The sequence below is a fragment of the Hylaeus volcanicus genome, chromosome 1 (genome assembly GCF_026283585.1).
Source record: "Hylaeus volcanicus isolate JK05 chromosome 1, UHH_iyHylVolc1.0_haploid, whole genome shotgun sequence".
Classification (NCBI taxonomy): Eukaryota; Metazoa; Arthropoda; class Insecta; order Hymenoptera; family Colletidae; genus Hylaeus; species Hylaeus volcanicus.
This window is the reverse complement of record NC_071976.1, coordinates 36,270,415-36,289,841: the sequence shown is the minus strand read 5'-3', so window position 1 is coordinate 36,289,841 and position 19,427 is coordinate 36,270,415. Positions and strand designations below refer to the sequence as shown.

Genomic DNA, 19,427 nt, shown 5'->3' with positions numbered 1-19,427 from the left:
AAATTTTAGCTTCGTAAATATTTTCATGAGTATACATATATCTGGCGTCGAAAGCGTTGAACTAAAGGTTCCTTGTTTTGAAAAGTATTAGGTAGGATAAAAATGGGTTCAGGTGTCGTTGGCCTCGTTCTGTGAGGTCGATCCGACAGCTGTACGTATCCGCGTTCGGTCCCGACTTTGTGGATTTATGGACACTTTATTATACTTCCGAGCAGATACGGTGGAGTGAACGAACCTGCACAGTGGACGACAACGGTCGCGCTGGTGGCAGAGGACTGTCGGTGGCGCTCAGGACCAGATTGTAGAGAGGGTTGCGCTCCCTGTCGAGCAGCTTCCGCGTGAAGAGGGTGCCGTTGGACGCCACCCCGAAGTCCCCGTCCTCGTCACCGCCCGCCACAGCGTAAATCACCCTGCCGTTATCGCCCGAGTCGAGATCCTGGGCAACCACCGTCAGGATCTGGGTGCCTATCGTCGTGTTCTCGACGATATCCGCCGCGTGAGGTCCTGCCTCGAAAATCGGCGCGTTGTCGTTCAGGTCCACCACGTTGCAGTAAACCGTCACCGTCGACGAAAGCGCAGGGATACCGCCGTCTGTCGCCTGGACCACCAGGATGTAATGTTGCACCTGTACAAAATCGTTGAGGTAGTTGTCACGTTCAAAAATATGGGGTGAAAATTCAGAAAAAATATGTTTTCTGAACTTTATATTGAAAATTTCTGAATTTTCTGAATTTTCTGAATTTAATATTGAAAATTTGTCGAGTACGCGTGCACTTGGACCAACTTTCAGCTCGACGGATTTCATTGTAGATGATGAGCATAAGAAGAAATCTTGCCTTCCTTAGAAATTGCCACGAACTTTCTGGACAACCTAATAAATTCACGGAACAACTGCTTCGTGGTACTACTTTAGGTAGGAAGTACCCCGAGTCGTTCCATGAATTTGTTTTCGTCGAGTATCGCGTGTTCCTGAAATTCGACACCCTGTTTAACGATCCCAATGATAGCTAATTAACTAGATACCTAATAGTTGCCAAAGTGCGAGCTGCGTAGGGTCTCTTGGATGCAAAAAAAAAAAGAAACAAAAAAGGACGAAAAGTTCGCATCGGAAATTCGACTCGTTCCGAGGGAACAGCTTTCTCTCGAGTGAGTTTTACGGAAACCCTTTTGCTCTTGTTAGACGCTTCCGCCTGTATCGGGTTCTCTTACGGCCCGCGTCTAGCCATTTCGCGCTGGGACTAATACGTGTTTCGTGGAAATAACCGTGTTGTTTCTCCGTTTCCAATGCACTCTCGGATCTTCCCCGAGCGAACCGTGAAATGCTCCCGCAGTCGTGTAATAATCCCGCCCTGGTTCTGGAAAGGCACTGGCGTGATGAAGGGTTCTATAAACTGCCCTTCTCTCTATGCAGCTTCTCCCCCTGTCGCTCCTCGTCTAAACGCCTAATACACCTCTGCATCCTTGTATAACGAGAACGTTAGCCCGCCTTGTACCGTAATATATACGTCAGTGGCGCAGCCTCCTAATCGACAAACCGTTTACATACCACGAAACGCACCAACTTTTGGTTCGCACCGATATTATTCTGTTTCAGATTTATGGATACGATAAATACAAGCGGAGAGCGAAGAGGGTCTTCAGGGTCGAAACTGTCGCGTTCGAGTCTCGTTGTCGCAAAAATTTTGGCGAGAAAAAATCTGACAAGGTACGCTAGAAAATTGTTTAGCGTCGCGGAATTATCCGTACACCGATATCTTAATTATCGAGGAATCGCTATCGAGCATTCAACGGAAGGACGTGCGTCGAGTAGAGCGTACGCGAATGCCCTGGTGGAGTATAAGTATGGCTTGTCTCGGAGATCGTAGACAGGGAACTGCCATTAAAAACGTCTGTTGATCGATCTGTCGGACTGTTAGCGCTAAACCCTAAATTCTAACGTTGCCTTCTAGTCGAAAGCTGATATAATAGGTACGCTCGAGCTTGAACGCAGAGGCGTGTTCATGGTTATAATCGTTGCCTCGGGCAGCTACGCCGTTTTACCGTACGTGGATCTATCCTCTGTCGATCGGACCACCGTACCAAAAATCCTGTCGCTCAAACCCTTCGACCCAGGGAACGTTTAATCGTTCTTACGAAACGTCTCCTAATTAATTACTCGATAATGGTCGCGTTGGACGAGCTTGAAGTAAAATCCTTTTCGTCCGAAGATTAATTAATGAGTTCACTCCCGAGCTTGTGCATTTAAGGAGACTTTATTGTAGTTACTATAGAGTCTACGGATAGGCGACTGAATGTATTATTTAGGTATTAATTGTAGCCACTTAGAGGCATCGCTGTCTTCTCCGGCGCTCGTTGGGACAACGAGGCTGCTTAGGACGCGGGAAGGACGTCGATTCACGAGTAACGGTCGCATCTCATGATCGCCGACCGCGGTGAATTCGAACGTCAACGTGAAAGCGAGACACCGTGAAAGCCTCGAGTCGTGAAAAATTCTGCGGGACACGCGATATACCCTTTACACTTTCTAAATACCGTTGCACCGGAGCGACCGATATCGCCGCAATTGATTGTGTTAACGAACCTGCTCGTAATCGAGGCTGGCCGTGAGCGTGAACACGCCGGTGCTGGAGTTCAGGGAGAAAACGTCGTTCGCCCAATCGGATATCAGCGTGTAGCTCAATTGATTGTTGGGTCCGTCGGCGTCGGCGTCCGTCGCGACGACCTGACCGATTCTACTACCCCTGGGCATGTTCTCCGGTACGTCGAACGAGTACGCGGTACTCTGGAACGTGGGCGCGTTGTCGTTCGTGTCCGTCACCTGGAAACCAAAACGAATCGTTCAGATTGCATGTTAGGCAGCTTAGGTCGGGGTAATTCCAATTGCTATTTGCTAAATTAAATTTGTAATTTGAGTAGTCGTTGATTTTTCGGTCGCTCGACCTCAAACTTATACAGATAAAGGGGTACAGTAATTGTTCGGGCATGCGCGTCGAACTGACGCTCCTCAGGTTGAGGCGAAGGTACTTCCAGCATTTCTCGGATCTGCGTCAAGACGAGTATGTTTTTATTTAAACCATGGCTTTCGATCAATCTAACCTCTAGGATTGAATAATAATACCTAAGAGGGAATAAGAACAATATTATGCAAAGCGATATGCGTATGATTCTATTTTTCCTGGCTGGATGCGTTCCAAAGAAGGCTTTGAATCGCGAATGATTAACGATAACAATAACCATTGCGATTCGCGTTTAGTTGATCTTTCTCCGGGAAGGTACTCGACGATCACGCGAACGCCATTCCTCGCCTGATCAGAAGGAGGAGAAAGGTAGCGAGTCAAGATAAACAATTCGGAATCGAACCTGACGCTTCCTGTTCCCTTTCGATCGCACTTAACGTCGTTCTTGAATAAACATATTTCAATCGGCGCTCGAGACAACCGGTTGTGCCTCGCTTTCGAGTCTCTCGTGGCGCTGGCTCTTGCAAAAATTCTTCTAACAACATTTCTTCGGGCGTTCCGTAATTAATTATTGTTAGTCTCGGAAGCGTGGCTCGAAAATCGTGGATCAGCGTAATAAGGCATTCCGAAGTTTACTTACGCTTTATTAGTCGAAGAACGATAAAGGGTCCGAAGGAGTGTTCGTTCGATATCGTTCCGCGATCGTTCCTGGGATTAGCTTGCGAACGGGGAAAAAGAAAAGTTAACCCTTTGCACTCGAGGCCTTTTTTTCTGGTATCTATCAGCAACTCGAGATGCTTTCTTACCAGTCTATTGTCGCGAATGCTAAGGTTAGATTGACTTCGAAAATGAGATCTATAATTTGAGATTTGAAAATCAGGTCACCTTTGCCCAAGGAAGGAAAATGGGAAGAATCCCAATATTCTGGGCCTAGAATCCCAAACGAGACCCTCTGTATCGATTTCAAGAACCGCGTGGTGCTTACTGCATCAATGAGACCGAACCGAGTTTTTTCCTTGAAAAGTAGCAAACTTTGAAGCGTTATAGCTTGAAAACTAATAAAAATCGGGTAAATACATTACAGCTTAATGAATTTCGTCTTGGAAGGTACTATCGCATGGTATAAAAAAAAAAAAAAAAATATGTAGTTCCATTTGAAAAACGAAACTTGACCATCATATCTCGTTAAATAACAAAGTTAACACAAAATTCCTTCTCGCTGAAGCATGAGCCCCATTTTATCGTGCAATTTCCATATTTGAAATTTTGCATTCGATCGATAGTTTTGGAGTTGGAGCTCCGTATCACTTAAGCCGGGACAACCTGTACATTTCGTTCGAAGCCAAAGTTCGTGATCGAACAGGATGAGTAGAAACGTAACACCGGCAATAAAGTAAAATCTGAATCGCTGACGAAGGAATTCCCGTTGGTAAAGAATATTTCTACCGAACTCCGGGCTCCGCCCCTCTGAATACGATCAAAAGCTACGGGTGGGATACCTGTAGACCGAAGAAAGCCATCCACGGCATAAGATCGGCCAATTTTACTCGTCTCCCAGGGATCCGCCGGCGACGGCGCTGAACATTTTGTCAAATACGAGCGGAATATTGCTCGGCCGCGACACCCCAGAGGTCCCGGTGGAAGCATCCCGGCGGTGCATTCCTCGCGTCCCGTTCGTCCGTTAAAATTCCACGGAAGCCCGCGAGACGGTTTCGGGTAGGACGTCTCGGGATTCTTCGAGTCGATTGGCCCCGCGCGGAATCGTATCGCGGTCTGGCTCGTTCTCGTAAGTGGCAGCCTCTTCTCCATAGCGATTCTCTATCCGGTGGAGGTTGGCGTGTCGCGGACGTCTTTGCTCCCGGGGGATAGAGAGAAAGAGAGAAAGCGAGCCGGTCGGAAGTCGGGAGCACGGTGTGTACGTCCGGTGAACAGGTTTCCAGCGTCGAGTGGGATCGACACGCGGTGGCGGTATAAAAGAATAAAGCGGAGGTGGGCACGGTTTGATTAAGGAGGGTTCGGAGACGTTTGCAAAAAGTGACGGTTGCCCCGAGACGCGCTGGATGACGAGGAGGGAACCGAAAGGAGAGTAGAGACAACGATGACCGAGTAGAAGAAGAAGAAGAAGAAGAAGAAGCAGACGACGGAGAAGAAGAGGAGCACCAGCTGGAGGAGGAAGACGAAGGAGGAAGAACGAAACGCCGCTAAGAGGAACGGGACGGAGATGAACAAGGATCGCACGGGAGGGGGAGGAGGAGAGGAACTCTTCTATGGTCGTCGAGAGATGCGGTGGGAGGAGGAGGGAGGGGGAGGGTTATAAGGGGCCAGAAGGGGCAGATTCCGCAACTGTCGGCAGCGGGCCTCTTTCATGGAGTCCCAAAGAGCCGAGCTATGATCGGGACTGGCATTCCTTTTGCCTTTAAGAGACCCGGATAGAATAGCGGACGGCGGTCAGCGAGAACCTTAAAAGAATTCCCAGCCATTACACGTCATAAGGATAATTTTTGCGATTGTCTCCAAAGGATCCCGGGCCCTGCCCTGCCCTGTCCCAGCCACCGCTGCTACCGTGGATCAACCTCTACCTTCGTTAAACGACCGGGGCCGTCCTTCCTCGACGTTTTTTATCGGCCGCGAATCGTTTCGCTCCGCCAGCGTAATGAATTACAAGGCGGAACGCACGGGAAACCGCGTCGTCTCGCGACACTCCCTGTCCACGACGATCATCCGGGAAAATTCAAACGGCGACTGTAAATTAGGGAAAGTATAAGAATAATCAAGACCTCGAATAATAGAAACGGAACTGAAACCACCGCGGGAGAGTCGGAGAGAAAATTTCTATCCCGTACGATTTCTAATCACGGCTCTGCCAAACATGGTAACGCGTTCTCGAAAAACTGCGTCGTTGTTGCGCGCACGGTGGCCTGCCTCTCCCCGAGATCAATTTATCATAATTGTTAATTGATTCGGTACTAATCAATAGTGCTGGAGTAACGGAACGGTGGGTCATAATGGCCGAGATAACAGTAGCGTCGCGTGTAATTATGGGATAATCAGTCTTCAACGGTACCCGACAGAACTTCGTCGATACGGAAACCTCGGACGGTTTCTTCTCTATTCTTCTCGCGGAACAAGAGAAGCGACGTAGCAACTTCGCGATGGCCACTTCGTTGAACACGGTATCGCGTTCGATTGCCGATTATCGGTTCAACGAACTGGAAAACTCTTGCGAATGTTCTCATTCAACGTTCGATTAAGGTGGTCTTTTCCGAAACTGTAGTACTCGAAACAAAACTCAAATACAGAAAATATTAATAACGGTATATTTTCTGTAATAAAATTCTTAAGTTGTTATTCGATTATGATTTTTAATAAAAAAGAAAAGTAGTAATCGATACGATTACAGTTGCAATTAATTTTTCAAGTATTATTCTATCCAACGTGCAAAGGACATTTTCAATTCTACTGCAATTCCGAAGTGGCCGTAACAATTCGATCAGCCGGGCGTATCTGAAAATGCGAAAAAGCGAGAGCTGCACGAGACCTTTTCAATCGGAGCCGCGATCGCCGAGTAAAAAATTAGGTCGAGCGAGGAGCGCAACACGCTAACGGAGAAGAAATCTACCTGGATGGTTAACGTGACGTCGGTGTGTTGGGATCCATCATCGGCTCGAACTTTCAGGACATATTTTTCTCTGGTCTCTCTGTCGAGGGCCTCCGCGAGCGTCAGTTGTCCGGTGGTCGGATCGAGCTTGAACTGGCCCTCGTCCAAGGGCACGTAGTTGTCCTGGTTCCCATCGAGACGACGATTCGGCACCAGGGTGTAAGTCAGCGTCCCTATCGTGTCCGGATCGAACGCTTTCAGGATCGTTACCTCGGTGTTCGGAGGCGCTTCTTCGGAAATTTCGAATTTCCACGTGCCTGGGCCCCAGGTGGGTGCCACGTCGTTCTTGTCCAGAACCGTCACGCGAACCTGCAATTCAAAAATTCGTGTCGGATCACAGGGAAACATGGAAACACTGTGTCAACGCTGTGTCGTCCTACGAAAGTCATTCGCAGCTTGGAGGATATGCTCGGGTCGACTCAATCTACGAATTTTTTTCTGAAACTACGCTGGATTCGATAAACACTACTTGTATGTCCCATTGGGTGGCGCGAACGTGTTGACACGTTGACTGCCAGAGAAATATTCTTGAAAATTTCTGCTAGGATTAAATATTATTTGAGACTATTGGAAACTACATAATCAAACATCCGTCGTGGTATTTATTTTTGTAACTTCATCCAAGATACACGAATTTCATTTAAATTCATTTCCTTTGGAGCTTAACTTTCGGAATTAATTTTTTTAGTTCTTCAGTGAAAAGCACTGTCACCCACGTATGGGCGACGTGGCGATCAACGTGTTAAAGGGACCGCGTGCGTCAGCTGGGATTCCTTCGTTCGCGAAGTTGCTCGTAAAATTTATCGAACAATCGGGAGAATTAACCGTCTGGTAGAAATTAATTGACACGTTTCGATCGGATGTATTTCAATCGAGAAGAGTCCGATCTTCGCGCGAAGCGGAGGCGCGCGTAAACGATAAATCGCGACGAGAGGGCCCAACGTTGGTTTTGTCGGTCGCCAGGATATAATTATGCGCAATCAATATAAATCTACGGGCCGTTGTTGCGCCGAAGTCACGGTATGCATGCGAAGAATCGTGAGAAAGTTAGTTTTTCGATCCGACTTGCGCGCATGTCTCATTTCATTAAATTCTCAGTCACGTCAGCGGCCAAGGTTTATGTGACTACCAGAAGCCACTGTATCGAAACGGTCGGGAGAACGGTGGTAGTGCTATTGAAAAACCGTCGCATCGGTGTACACCTTCGCCTATCACTCGTGAACTAGATAACAAATTTAATGCAACTTTCGCTCTTCGTATCAGAGGCACTTTCGGGACCTACGCGAGTCTTCTAATTTCTCTCGAATAGATTTTCGTATAGAACTATACTTATTCACTTCCATGTTTCGTTAATACCGTCCCTTGGCGAGGGACACGTGTAACGCCAAACGCGGACGACGTCTTCGAGAAATGAATACTTGGAGCATGCGTATCCGAGCTTACGTAATCGCTAGCCAAACGCATCGATCTTCCTAATAATTAGTCGGACCTGGCCCGTCGTTGATAAAGTGCGTGCCATCGATTATTGCTCTCTAATCGTCTAGGCGTGCCACGGGTCGTACGCACAAGATGACGAAACAATAGCCAGGCTCTTGTCTCGCCAGAGAAACCCACGGTTCCGAGGCGTCGGTTCCGAACGAATTTGACTTTTTAATTATTTCGCAACGCGGGACTCCGTAGCTTGCTCTAACCGCTTTGAACTCGAATGCCACTAATCGAGTACGTCGCATAAAATTAACAAAATCGAACAGTGGAGCCTTTGCCAAAGCTATTAGGTTGTCCAGAAAGTTCGTGCCAATTTTTAAAGAAAACTTCAAACGCACATTTCAATTGTGATATACATTTATTTATATGTATATTTATTGAATTACACAGGTAGTATTTCGTTCCACAACCTTTCCACCTTTTAAAGGATGTACATATATATGTTATTTGTTTTCAGCCATATCGACATATTCAGACCTGCACCACCTATCAAAAATCGGCATGGACTTTCCGGACAACCCCATATCTAACACGTTCACGCCGGATCGGCGGCGTGTACCACCGGTGGCTCGCTCTCGCGTGTCTATCGGATGGCGTGTACCATCGCGCCGCCCCATGGCAAGAAACAAGAATAACGCCTGCGTGTTAAACTTTCCAATGAATAGCTATACAGTCTTCGATAATTGTAAAACATCTATTTGAGACTATGCTACGACCATTCTTGATACATTTTACACCATTGCGTGTGCAATTTGATCGATATTGCTTGAAAAAACGAAGAGTCAGCGAAAGCCAAAGGTACAGTTGAATTTACGCAAGATTCTCCGGAATGGGCCATCCATTCAACGACCGACCATAGGAAGCCACCGTATCGTTAATTGCGTTTCCATCTATCGACGGCTCGAGCCAGACGACGTATCCCAAGGCATAGTTCGCGCGATACAGCTTATCGTGTATCGCGTTAAACCCGGTAGCGACTCAACGACCTCTGCGAATGTATAAATTATACGAAATTCATAAGTAACCACGTCTTTCCATAAAAACTGCTAGAGTAGAATCCTCGAGGATTACCTGAAAGATATACGAATAGAATCACGGGAGAACTGTTTATACAAATCTTCTCATCATCCTACATATAAAACTGTGTCTATAGAAAGCTGTAATTTCAATAATTCCAACGAATCCCCGCTAGTCTAACTTCTTCTGCCAACGCTTCTATTATTTGCTTCTTTCAGAGTTCTGCCGGATTCCACCATCGTTGAGCACGAGAGTAACTCGATCGTCCGCAACAACGTCGAAGCGATGTCTAACCTTCCGAATTGTTGTCTCGTTCCGTGAAACGTTCAGGTGTGTCTAAGACGGTCGAGGCGGCTGATCATTGAACGGGAACAGTCATCGAACCCTCGTCGTTGAACGGAGAGAGGTTAGCTCGGGCTCCGTCTCGGATGCTGCGCCGAGGGAATAAGGTACGAGTCGGGTCGCGAATTTCGCGGGAGGAATGCCCGCCTCGCGGGGACGGTCGCGTCATCGTCACGATCGAGGAACAAGGAGACGGGAACGGCAACAATAAGCAGACAAATCAGTGCGGTCATATAGCTGTCTCGGATAGAATATTCCTTCTTCTTTGCTCCTGAAAGGGTACGGGCGAGGAGACGGTGGAGAGAGGGGCGAGGTATATGGGCGGTAAGAAACGCCCGGAGAAGAGCATTCGGAGTGCAAGGAAAGATGGTATCTGCGTCAGCGCGGTCGGGGATCAGCGGATCGGATCGAGTCGCTCAGCGGGGGTTTCTTTGGGTCATGCACGAAGTGAGTCCCATTCTTCTGTTTCCCCCTTCGCCCTGCTCTGCCCCACGCCCCCTCTCCGTTCGTCTTTCCCCTCTCGCTCTCACCAGCTGGGCCTTACCCTCTCTCGTCCAACGGCAGGCTTCTTCTGTCTTTTCTCAGGCCGCGGACTCCCTCGCTCCGCGAGTCCCTACCGTCTTCCTTGTTCAGCTCCGTACCGATACTCGGGCCCACTCCCCCTCTCTTCGCATCGTCCTACCTTTTACCGAACGAGGTCCTATGGGTTCTCTATGAGGGGTCGAACCACTGACATCGCCCGATTAATAACGTATCTTCGTGGGGGCCCCCATAGACCACGAAGACGACGACCAGCTTGGGCCTTAAACCTACGGAATTCTGTGTACCCATCGGGGACAATAAGATATATATCTACTAATAATTCCCCGGTGCTGTCTGTACAGCCTTTTTTTCCTGGTTCGCGTTCCGTGCCCTGACGAGATTAAGATATTTAGGAAATCGGAGGTGTAGCTCGATCGGTCGTGCCTAACGTTGGGCGTTCGAGGTGACTCGGTTGAAATATCTCTCGAATCTAGAAGCTACGCGCTCGTAAAATATCGTTAGCCTCGATGAATCTTACCCGGAAAGACATCCAGACTCCGCCGTTAATTTTCGTATACCACCACGGTGCGAACTGTGTATTTTATTCGTCGAATAACGAACAGTTTATGTACTTTGCTATTTTCTATTTAATGCCGAATGTCGCGGCAAGTCCGAGGAGAACCTGCCTTTAGCGAACGCGACGTCCTACGAGAGCCGGCTACGAGAATCTCCGTCGAGTTAATAACGCTCCGCCGAATGGATTCCCATAGGGTACGGCGCAACTAAAGGGTACGCTGTAATTCCGTCTAGCGGCTGGAGACAATAAGATATATATCTACGGTTCTTACGACTAATAGCTTTGTTTTCTCGTGCCACGACACCGTCTGTCCCTGGACGACCGCGCCGAGTCGTAGATATGTCCACGTCGAAGCCAGCCTCGACGACGAATACTCGGGCTTACGGTCGCGGGCTCGATCGTTTTTCGATCGTTTAGACTTCGGAACGTTCGCTCGCGACCAACGCTAACGCGCCATTCCCTTTTAGGGCACGCAGCCCGCGTACACGTACGCAACGTTAAACATTGCGGAGAACCGAGTTATAATACGAAATGAATTCAAAAACTCACAGGTCCTCGATCATAGATCGAACGACAGTGGTTGAAAACCGACTTACTAGAATACAGGAGAGGAAAAGTAATTTATTATCAACTCCTTGGAATAGTTTGACGAGTCCGAATGTGACGAGTCTCGTGATCATGATTTTCGCGCAAACATGAATATCACGAGCCAGGATCATAAACAAATAGCCGGGACAAACATAAATATCGCTTTCCCGCCCGAGTCTCGTCGAGTTAAATAGTACGGGAAGGGGTTAACGCAACACTAATTCCATAACTCATCGACCAATGTAATCGAACGCTAACGTAATAGATGTTTTTTTTTATTTTTTTAAGACGAGTCATACGTAAAATAAGAATAGTATTTCACGCGGGGCACAACCGGTCGTAATATAAATGTAATCGACCGAACGTACGAATTTCAAGTTCAACTACCCGTTTTTGACATCGGTTCGTAACCCCGCGACGAAATGGACTGGCCAACTACGAAAACACGGGGGCATAATTGGCAGAGAACCGTTAACGAGCATCCGCGATTCCTTAATAAAACTCATCGCGCGTAATCACCGGTTCGCGTTGTCCTTGACCTTCGCGGGGTCCGGTTTAACATTTCACGCGCGGCCGTGGATTTTCGTCCATAATTTTCCGCGCGGTGAAATTAAACTGACCGCGGGGGGAACGGCCCCGCGACCGGCAGCGCAATAAAATACAACGATCATCGGTCGAAGAACAACGTAACGCGTATTAATGAGCATTCCTTATGCACGGACGGCTCCAGATCTCGCAGCTTCTCTTATGTAACCGTCCGCGCGACCAGTTACACGCCGCCCGCTTGTAACTACGTATCTTTATTACGAGTGATACGTTAGTTGGCGCAGTGCTTCTCAAACCAAGCTTTCTCGCGGACCCCCTACGATGGAACCCCTTACTTTTCGTATCCATTCTAATTCTGTATTTAACGAAAAAGGAACTTTACCTTTATCGGTACTATCGTTTGGTAGAAAGGGTTCTACTGGACCTACAGTGAAATCATACTTAATCGCATCTTTAAAGATATCGATAGGGTTAAAATCCTCGTGTTATGGAAACTGTTCGGATACGTTAAATTCTGCCAACTTTGAATAGCGTCTAAGAATTGCTGTGCTCGGCTTCCAGGCGGGGCGATGTTTGAGAAACGCTGAGCGAACATGCTGACGCGATTTTCGCATACTGCGAGGCGTCGCGAGAGGAATGCTCTACGCGTAACCGTCCGCATATACATATATTTATATAAGATTCAAGATATATCGAGTTACCGTACGATTAACTCGTGAGTGGCGACGTTAAATTCTCGCGCGACACTCCGCTCGCCGTGATAAACATACCAATTTATGCCCGGAACGGGCCAACATAGTAAACACGTTAAATTAGGAAATTCGAGTAGCCCGGTCAGTGTACGTTACACGGACGCGGAGGAACCGGCAGATGATGAATATAAGTCGATCGTCCGGTTCCTATTCTTTTTCTTTTCTCGTCGCGATCGTTCGTCCGTATTATTTTCGCTCCGAGCGATCGCGTGGGAGTCGACTCGAATTTTTCGCAACGAACACACATCCCCAGGGCTCGCGTCAGGGTACAGCGACGAGAAAAATATTATTCGGATAATACACGAGTAGGAACGTCGCGATTTATTTGCAAACAAATGCGCGATCTACTTTCTCCTCGCTAATCTCTGCTGGCAGAATCGCCTGCATAGGAAATATGTAAATACATGTAGCTGTAATCAACGCGAGCTACGCGACGTGTCGTAATTCGCACGACACAGCTTATCGTATCTCGCGTTAACACGTTCACGCCGGGCTGTGGATCGGGAGATTTTACTACAACATTTTCGATACATTATTAAAACGAGAGAATTTTTTAATATTTTTCTGTGCAAACCGCACTTTGATATCTTTAATAGTTCAAAAGTTACAGTGAAATGTCACGGAAATTTTCAATCCGGCCCACTGTGCGGCGATGCTATTTATGTTTCTCGCCATGGGGCGGCGCGGTGGTACAACGCCATCTGATATGTACGCAAGAGTGAGCCACCCGTGGTTCACGCCGCCCGATGGGACATAATAGTATGAGCCACCGGTGGTACACGCCAATGTTGCTATTTGTATTTCTCCCCATGGGGCGGCGCGGTGGTACAACACCATCCGATAGACAGGCGAGAGCGAATCACCGATGGTACACGCCGCTAGCGAGAACGTGTTAATACGTCGAACGCCACGTCGCCCACATCCGGATGACGGAGCTTTTCACCAAAGAATTTTAATAAATAATTTGAAGGACTAGGTATCGATGAAAACAAGTCTGGATAGATTTCGTAAATTTCGATGAAAATTCAAAAATAAGTAATACGACAAATGTTAGAATCTACAATTTCTAATTGTCTCGAGACAAACTTTTTGTTCTGTAAACATTTCCATGTGAATCCATGCCAGTCGACGTGTTAAACCAACGACCTCGACGGACGTACGCATTATGCGAAATTCACGTGTAACGTGGTCTTCCTGTTTAGCTATACACTCCGGAGCGATTGCAATCATAATTTCAATCGTTATCGCGGGATGATTCGCCCCGCGGAAAACAATGCTTTCGTTTGGAATAAAAGTCGTCTCGACCTTACGTATTCCCGTCGATCGTAGACAGACGTCAGATACCTTCGCGTCACGTTTCTCTTCGAAAGTCTGTCGCAAAGGGACGATGCACCTTGCCTTGCGCATATGGGATCCTGCGACGAGGCCGAGTTTTTTCCGCCGAATCGAGGATGTAATTAAACGAAAAAGGGGGAAAAAAAAGAAGCTCGCAAGCCAAGGAAGGGCTCGAGGGTGGGAGGAGGAGGGGATAGGGGGGGAGAGAGAGATGGGGAATAAAAAGACACATCCAGGGCCCGTGTATCGGGCAACAGCGGGGAAGCCATCGAAGTTTCTGTTGCGGTCGACGACGGGTCTCCGCTGCAGGCTGATTCGGTGCGGGCTCGCTTTGTTTTTCTACCCCGTCGTTCCTCCCCTACGGGATCTCTCCCGTAACGTCGGGCTTTTCGACCAGTGCGCGAGGACACCCGAGGAATATTGAATTTATACCCTGGAGACACGCTGCCTCACGCGAGATGCCTACGGTCGACCGCAGCTTGCGGGTTAAGTGTCCGTTACAGGAGGAATATGTCACGGAAAATGGCCGTGATGGAATCGGTTGTTCGTCGGTTTTTTTTTTCTTAGCTCTCTTCTTACTCTTTTTTTTTTGTTTTTTTTTCTCTGACCCGCCACACGTGAGGTACCCGCGTAGGCTTCGCTGCGTTCGAGAAGTCGTTCGTGCGCGCCATGGGAATGAGATAAACGACGCCGCGACGCCTACGGGAAAGGGTACAGCCGTCGAGCGACGAAAATTGAATTTCCGATCAGCCGTCGAACTGCTGGACAGATTTGTTTAGCTCTTTGACGCCGGCGCGACGCCGTCGAGAATTTCCGATTTTCGGCGCCAGCCTCGCGAGACGAACGGAAATTTACTTGCTCGCGCGAACACCGAATGCTACCAGCTACAAGAAGACGGCGCACGCCAAGCAACAGCTTGTAACCGTTTAGGTTCGTTGCTATGTTTTTCCACGTTCTATCGCGTTTCGAAATCTATTTTGTTCGTCGATACGTACACGGAAGCTGTGTACGTATGTCGTTTGGGAAACGAAGTGGCGTAGAAGAATTATTTATCGGTTTGTTTACAATAGTTAGGTATACAAACTATCGGCTGTACGTAGCAACGCGCGGGGAGAGCTGTCGCACAGAACCTCGCACAACGACAGCTTACAGTAGGAACGAAGCGATCGTTGACCTAATGACGGAAGGGCAGTAAACAAGAAGCCCCGTACGGCGTTGTACGTTTACACGGGTGTATCGAACGCGTGCGTCTGCGCAATATCAGGATAATACGCGAGAAGTTTTTTTCCCGCCGTTGAGAAATGTCCGACGTACACGCCAAATCCTAATTTAGCGTGGCTCTCGTTCCCTGTCCCCCTCCTCGTAACGGCGTGGCGGTATCTCGCTGCACGAGCGGATAGGAACCGTCGGTTATAGGCAGGGACGTTCTTTGTGCGAGATCCGTCAGTGCGTCGTGATGGATCGTCCTTTTCAAAAACCCGACCGACTCCGTACTTTTATTTCGTGCCTCCACGGAATTCGTTGAAATTATATTACAATACCGCTCAAACGAAGAGTAATGAATGCCCGTCGCCCTGCAGCGGTAAATGGGTCCCGACGTGGTCGTCCGCGACGAAGAGGGCTCGCGGGTGGAAGAAATTGCGATCGTAATTCGACAAAGTACCAGGGGACGCGACCAATCGAACGTCTCGTATTTTTCTTTCGTACTTTCGTTTCGGCATCGCAGGAAAAATTCTCTATCCGACCCTAACTCCTTCTACTGGCTCGTTGAACGGAGCTTTGTTTGCTCCGATCGAATCTGGATTAAACTTATCTCGACGTTTAACCAGTCAGTTGCGCGTAAAATTTAGTTTGTTTAATTTTTCGTCTAACACGTATACAATATACAGGGTATTCGGGCTATTCGGGTCCGGGCTCTCAAAAGACGGCGCCGCCACAGCTGACTGGTTAAAATTTATTTTTCGATCGAAAATATCGTCAAAGACTTATTTGATTTTAGATTTAATCAATCTTCCAAGAGGATTTCGGGAGTTCCTCGCCAACCCACGGAAACCACCACCGGCGGCTTCGGGATCCCCGTGAAACGGTTCGTCCTCCCATCGCCGTCGACTTGGTTCACTTTGCGAAGAAGCTGCGGGGCGAGAACGAACACCAGCGAACCGTAATCGCGAAGGACTAATGCGCGTCCTTTGGCCGACTACAAATCGGATCTGATGGAAGGGGCGGATTGGAGGAAGCGAAAAGAGGGAATAAAGGTCGCGAAGGGAGCAACCGTGAGAGGAGGATGGAGGACGGGACGGGACGGCGATGAGAACGGTGGAAAAAAAGGAGGCGGCAAGGTAAGCGGTGTGACGTGCGTTGAAGTAGAATAACGAGAGAAAAAGAGATACAAGGGGAAAGGGAAGACGAGGTGGGGATTGTCTGGCGATGGAACCTCTAACAACCTATGATCACGTTATTAATTGAAAGAGGACCGCCGATGCTACCGGTTACGCCATCGATTTTACGTGCCGTCTTATGGGCATGCGGCACACCGCCACGAGGCCCATTTTTTCACGGAAATATTCTCGTCGATTACGCAAACTCTCGACGAACCCCTGTTCATCGTAAAAAAAAATCCCTCAGCTAGAGATAAGCTCGATTCGCAAAGGCAAAGTGTCCCGATTTTCAGATTATATAGATGAACGGTATATGTATAAAGGAGTAACTGTCGTTATTATCCTTCTTCGACTAACCTGCCTATTCCATCTATACGATCTCTTTGTTCCAGCCTCTCGCGATCCACAGTTCGTTCCAAGCCTAATGTCCCTCTCCATCGATGGATACCGCGACGTCCACGTGTTTCTGGGCCCACGAAGCCCGTGGGTCTCGATAAACGTACTTAAGATGCATCGAAATTGTCAATCGGCTGCAAGGACAGAGGAAACGAGCGATCGAAGGGTCGTTATCGGCGTGTCGCGACGTCCGATCTTGGGGCCTACCGGTCGAAACGAAGGATCCAAAGAGGAACCTGGCCACCGACGAAAAAGTGACAGCTCGCATACCGGGCATTTTTTCCGATAACTCCTACCCTTACCCCTCGCGTAGAAGAGGAACGTGTTCTACGCGCCTGCACGCTTATATGTATACGCATACGTACCTACACTCGCGACTGTCGCGCAAGAAGTTGTTCGACCGGCGCGTACTTTTTATTCTCCTCCGTCGCCCTCCCTCTCCGCCTCTTGCCGCGACAAGGAGAGATAGAGAAAGAGGAAAAGGAGAATGATAAAGGGAAGGCGAGAGGGGGGAAAGTACAGAGGAAAATAAAAAGAGCCGGCAAACCTCCCCGCGTCGCGGGCCCTCTCTCTTTCGTTGGCATGAAGCGCGTGTCATATCCCACGTAAGTGAAGTGCACATACGCGAGCCCACGGGAGAGACACGTCCTGCCATAAGCCACGTCCCCGCGCATAATTGACGCGACTTTCTCTCGGGAAGCTCGATATCGTCGAGCCCACCCGGTCTGAACGCGCGCCGATCACGACTCCATCCCACCAACCATCCCTCCTGATTTTAGCAAAACGTTGCGATAAAGTGGCTATAAATAAAATACACGCGTTCTTTTTTTCGTCACCAGTTCAACCAAAGTGTTAAATCGTGGAACTTGGATTCGAGGCTTTCACGGGTGTTTCAATTATTATATCGACTCGCAGACGCGCGCTGGTGTTTTCGCTCCGTCCTCTTCTTTGTTCGCTATCCTTCTCTACGTTAGAGAATATTCAAAGTCTACGATAACTGCACAAGGTCGGTGTCGGTGTTGTCATCAGTGCACAAAATTTTTAAATCGTGGAACTTGGAAGAACATTTGAAGTCTACGATAACTGCACAAAGTCAGTCCCCGAGCTTGTGCAGTTACGGAGACATTACTGTACACGTGCTCTACTAGGAAGACTTGGAGAAAATGTAAATTACGCGAAAATCTGAAGAATTAATTATTTACAAGCGCCCCCGTCAGCGGAGATGAGGCTGGTGTTCGGTTCGAAGCGGGACAGCTCGCGATTTATCGCGGCTCTTCCGCGGCACCGACGATCACGAGGAGAGATCGGGAAATTAAGCCGATAAAACACGAGCCGGCTGTAGGCTGCCATTCGCCGCGGATTAAGAGGTTAAACCACGCGCGCGAGCGACGATTAAAATAAATCGGCCGAGCGGAGCGGGCGAATACGAGCGTGGAATTGTCACGGAAGGGAGAGAGAGGTAAGCGCGACGTGTGTGTGGAAATATCGGTCGACGTCGATTGCGAATACGCCGGTTTGGAATTCCTCTGGAATGCGACGAACGGAGAGCGTCGAGATCTCGATGGAATCGAGTTCGAATATAGAATATTCTTACGTTTAATCTGCGTTTTATATGTGCGTGATCATTGCTCGGCTCTGCTAGTTTCATTACATCTTCCACTAACGATGATTTCTCGTTCAGATAAGAGGGAACATCGATAATCGCGGGAAAAGGGGATCGGGAACGCGAGCATCGAGACTAGCGCAATTACAGGGCGGGATAAAAGGAAGCTCAGCGTACGCAACGATCTCTTCTTACCCTTTTAACCCTTCCGAACCTGCTATGTCGACGTATTAGATTGTCCCAAAAGTTTCTTTCGCTTGATTAATAAGTAATACATGCACAATATTTGATGTCTTATGTTACATTACTGAATCGTGCACGATTCATTTTGCTCCATTACTGTTACAACATGAATATCTATGAAATTAGATTGTCTATTTATAGAAACACGACCACATCAAATAATTGAGTGCAACTCGCGAAAGAAACTTTCGGGACAACCTAATATACGTCCCAGTGAATATTTCTGATTGCTTTTAGCCAAATTACAAGTCCTTGGAAGAATATACAGAAGAGAGCGATTCGAGAACTCAAAGAGAGAAGACGTTTCGTTACAAATCTCCAAGAATATCGTTATACTATCGTTATATTGTTTAAAAGTTATAGTTTGTTAATAAACTTTGTATTTAATTAAAATGAATTCTCGTGTTTCAACCCCCCGGCGCAAACACTGGTGTCAGAAATAGGGAACTCGAGGCATCGACCGTAAAAAAAAGTGCGACGCGAGGCGAGGTGATAAGGGTCGTAGGAAATAAGAGACGTGACATGTAGCGTAACATTATTTCGTCACACTTTTAGTGTCGCACTTTTCACCGATACCCTTCCGATCTATTTAACACTTTCGCGTTAAAAAAAACACCGACTTTTGCCAGCACTTGCATCAGTTTCGTAACGAAGGACCGGAATGGTCGAGGGACATCGGGCGAAAGTGTCTGCGCAAAAAGTCGCGCAGGGGTCGAGACGACACGTGCCGGGTCGCGGTCGGAAATATAAGGCTGGGCTACCCACGTTATTGGAGACGCAGAAAATCGAGGAATGTGCATGCCCGTGCATTATCGCGCGGCTCACAGCCTCCGGGGCCGAATACGAGAAACGTACGCCGCGGCCAGATATAATACGTATGCGCCGTACGTATTACAAGGGCGTAGCCAGCGAAACGCTCGACACCGATCGTCTCGCTCGGAGACTTATTAGACGACGAGAACAATGCGCCGCGGCTCTCGTTCGGTCGAGTCCGAATGTTTCACGCTTTTCCTTCGAAATAATATCGC

The 19,427-nt window shown here is 48.2% G+C and overlaps 1 protein-coding gene and 1 long non-coding RNA gene across 2 annotated transcripts in view; one reads left to right on the top strand and one right to left on the bottom strand.

Annotated features, from left to right (window-relative positions):
• Positions 1 to 19,427, bottom strand: part of LOC128874185 (cadherin-related tumor suppressor) — an 82,958-nt gene that overhangs the window by 20,235 nt on the left and 43,296 nt on the right. The window contains exons 2-4 of the mRNA XM_054118649.1: positions 6,577 to 6,924; positions 2,582 to 2,818; positions 236 to 625 (exon numbers count right to left, since the gene is read on the bottom strand). Of these exons, the coding sequence (XP_053974624.1) occupies positions 236 to 625; positions 2,582 to 2,818; positions 6,577 to 6,924 (975 nt within the window). The remainder of the gene's footprint in view (positions 1 to 235; positions 626 to 2,581; positions 2,819 to 6,576; positions 6,925 to 19,427) is intronic.
• LOC128874193 (uncharacterized) lies at positions 9,798 to 17,723 on the top strand. Its single transcript, XR_008456597.1, has 3 exons — positions 9,798 to 9,906; positions 15,779 to 16,118; positions 16,550 to 17,723. It is a non-coding gene; the product is annotated as an uncharacterized LOC128874193 (long non-coding RNA).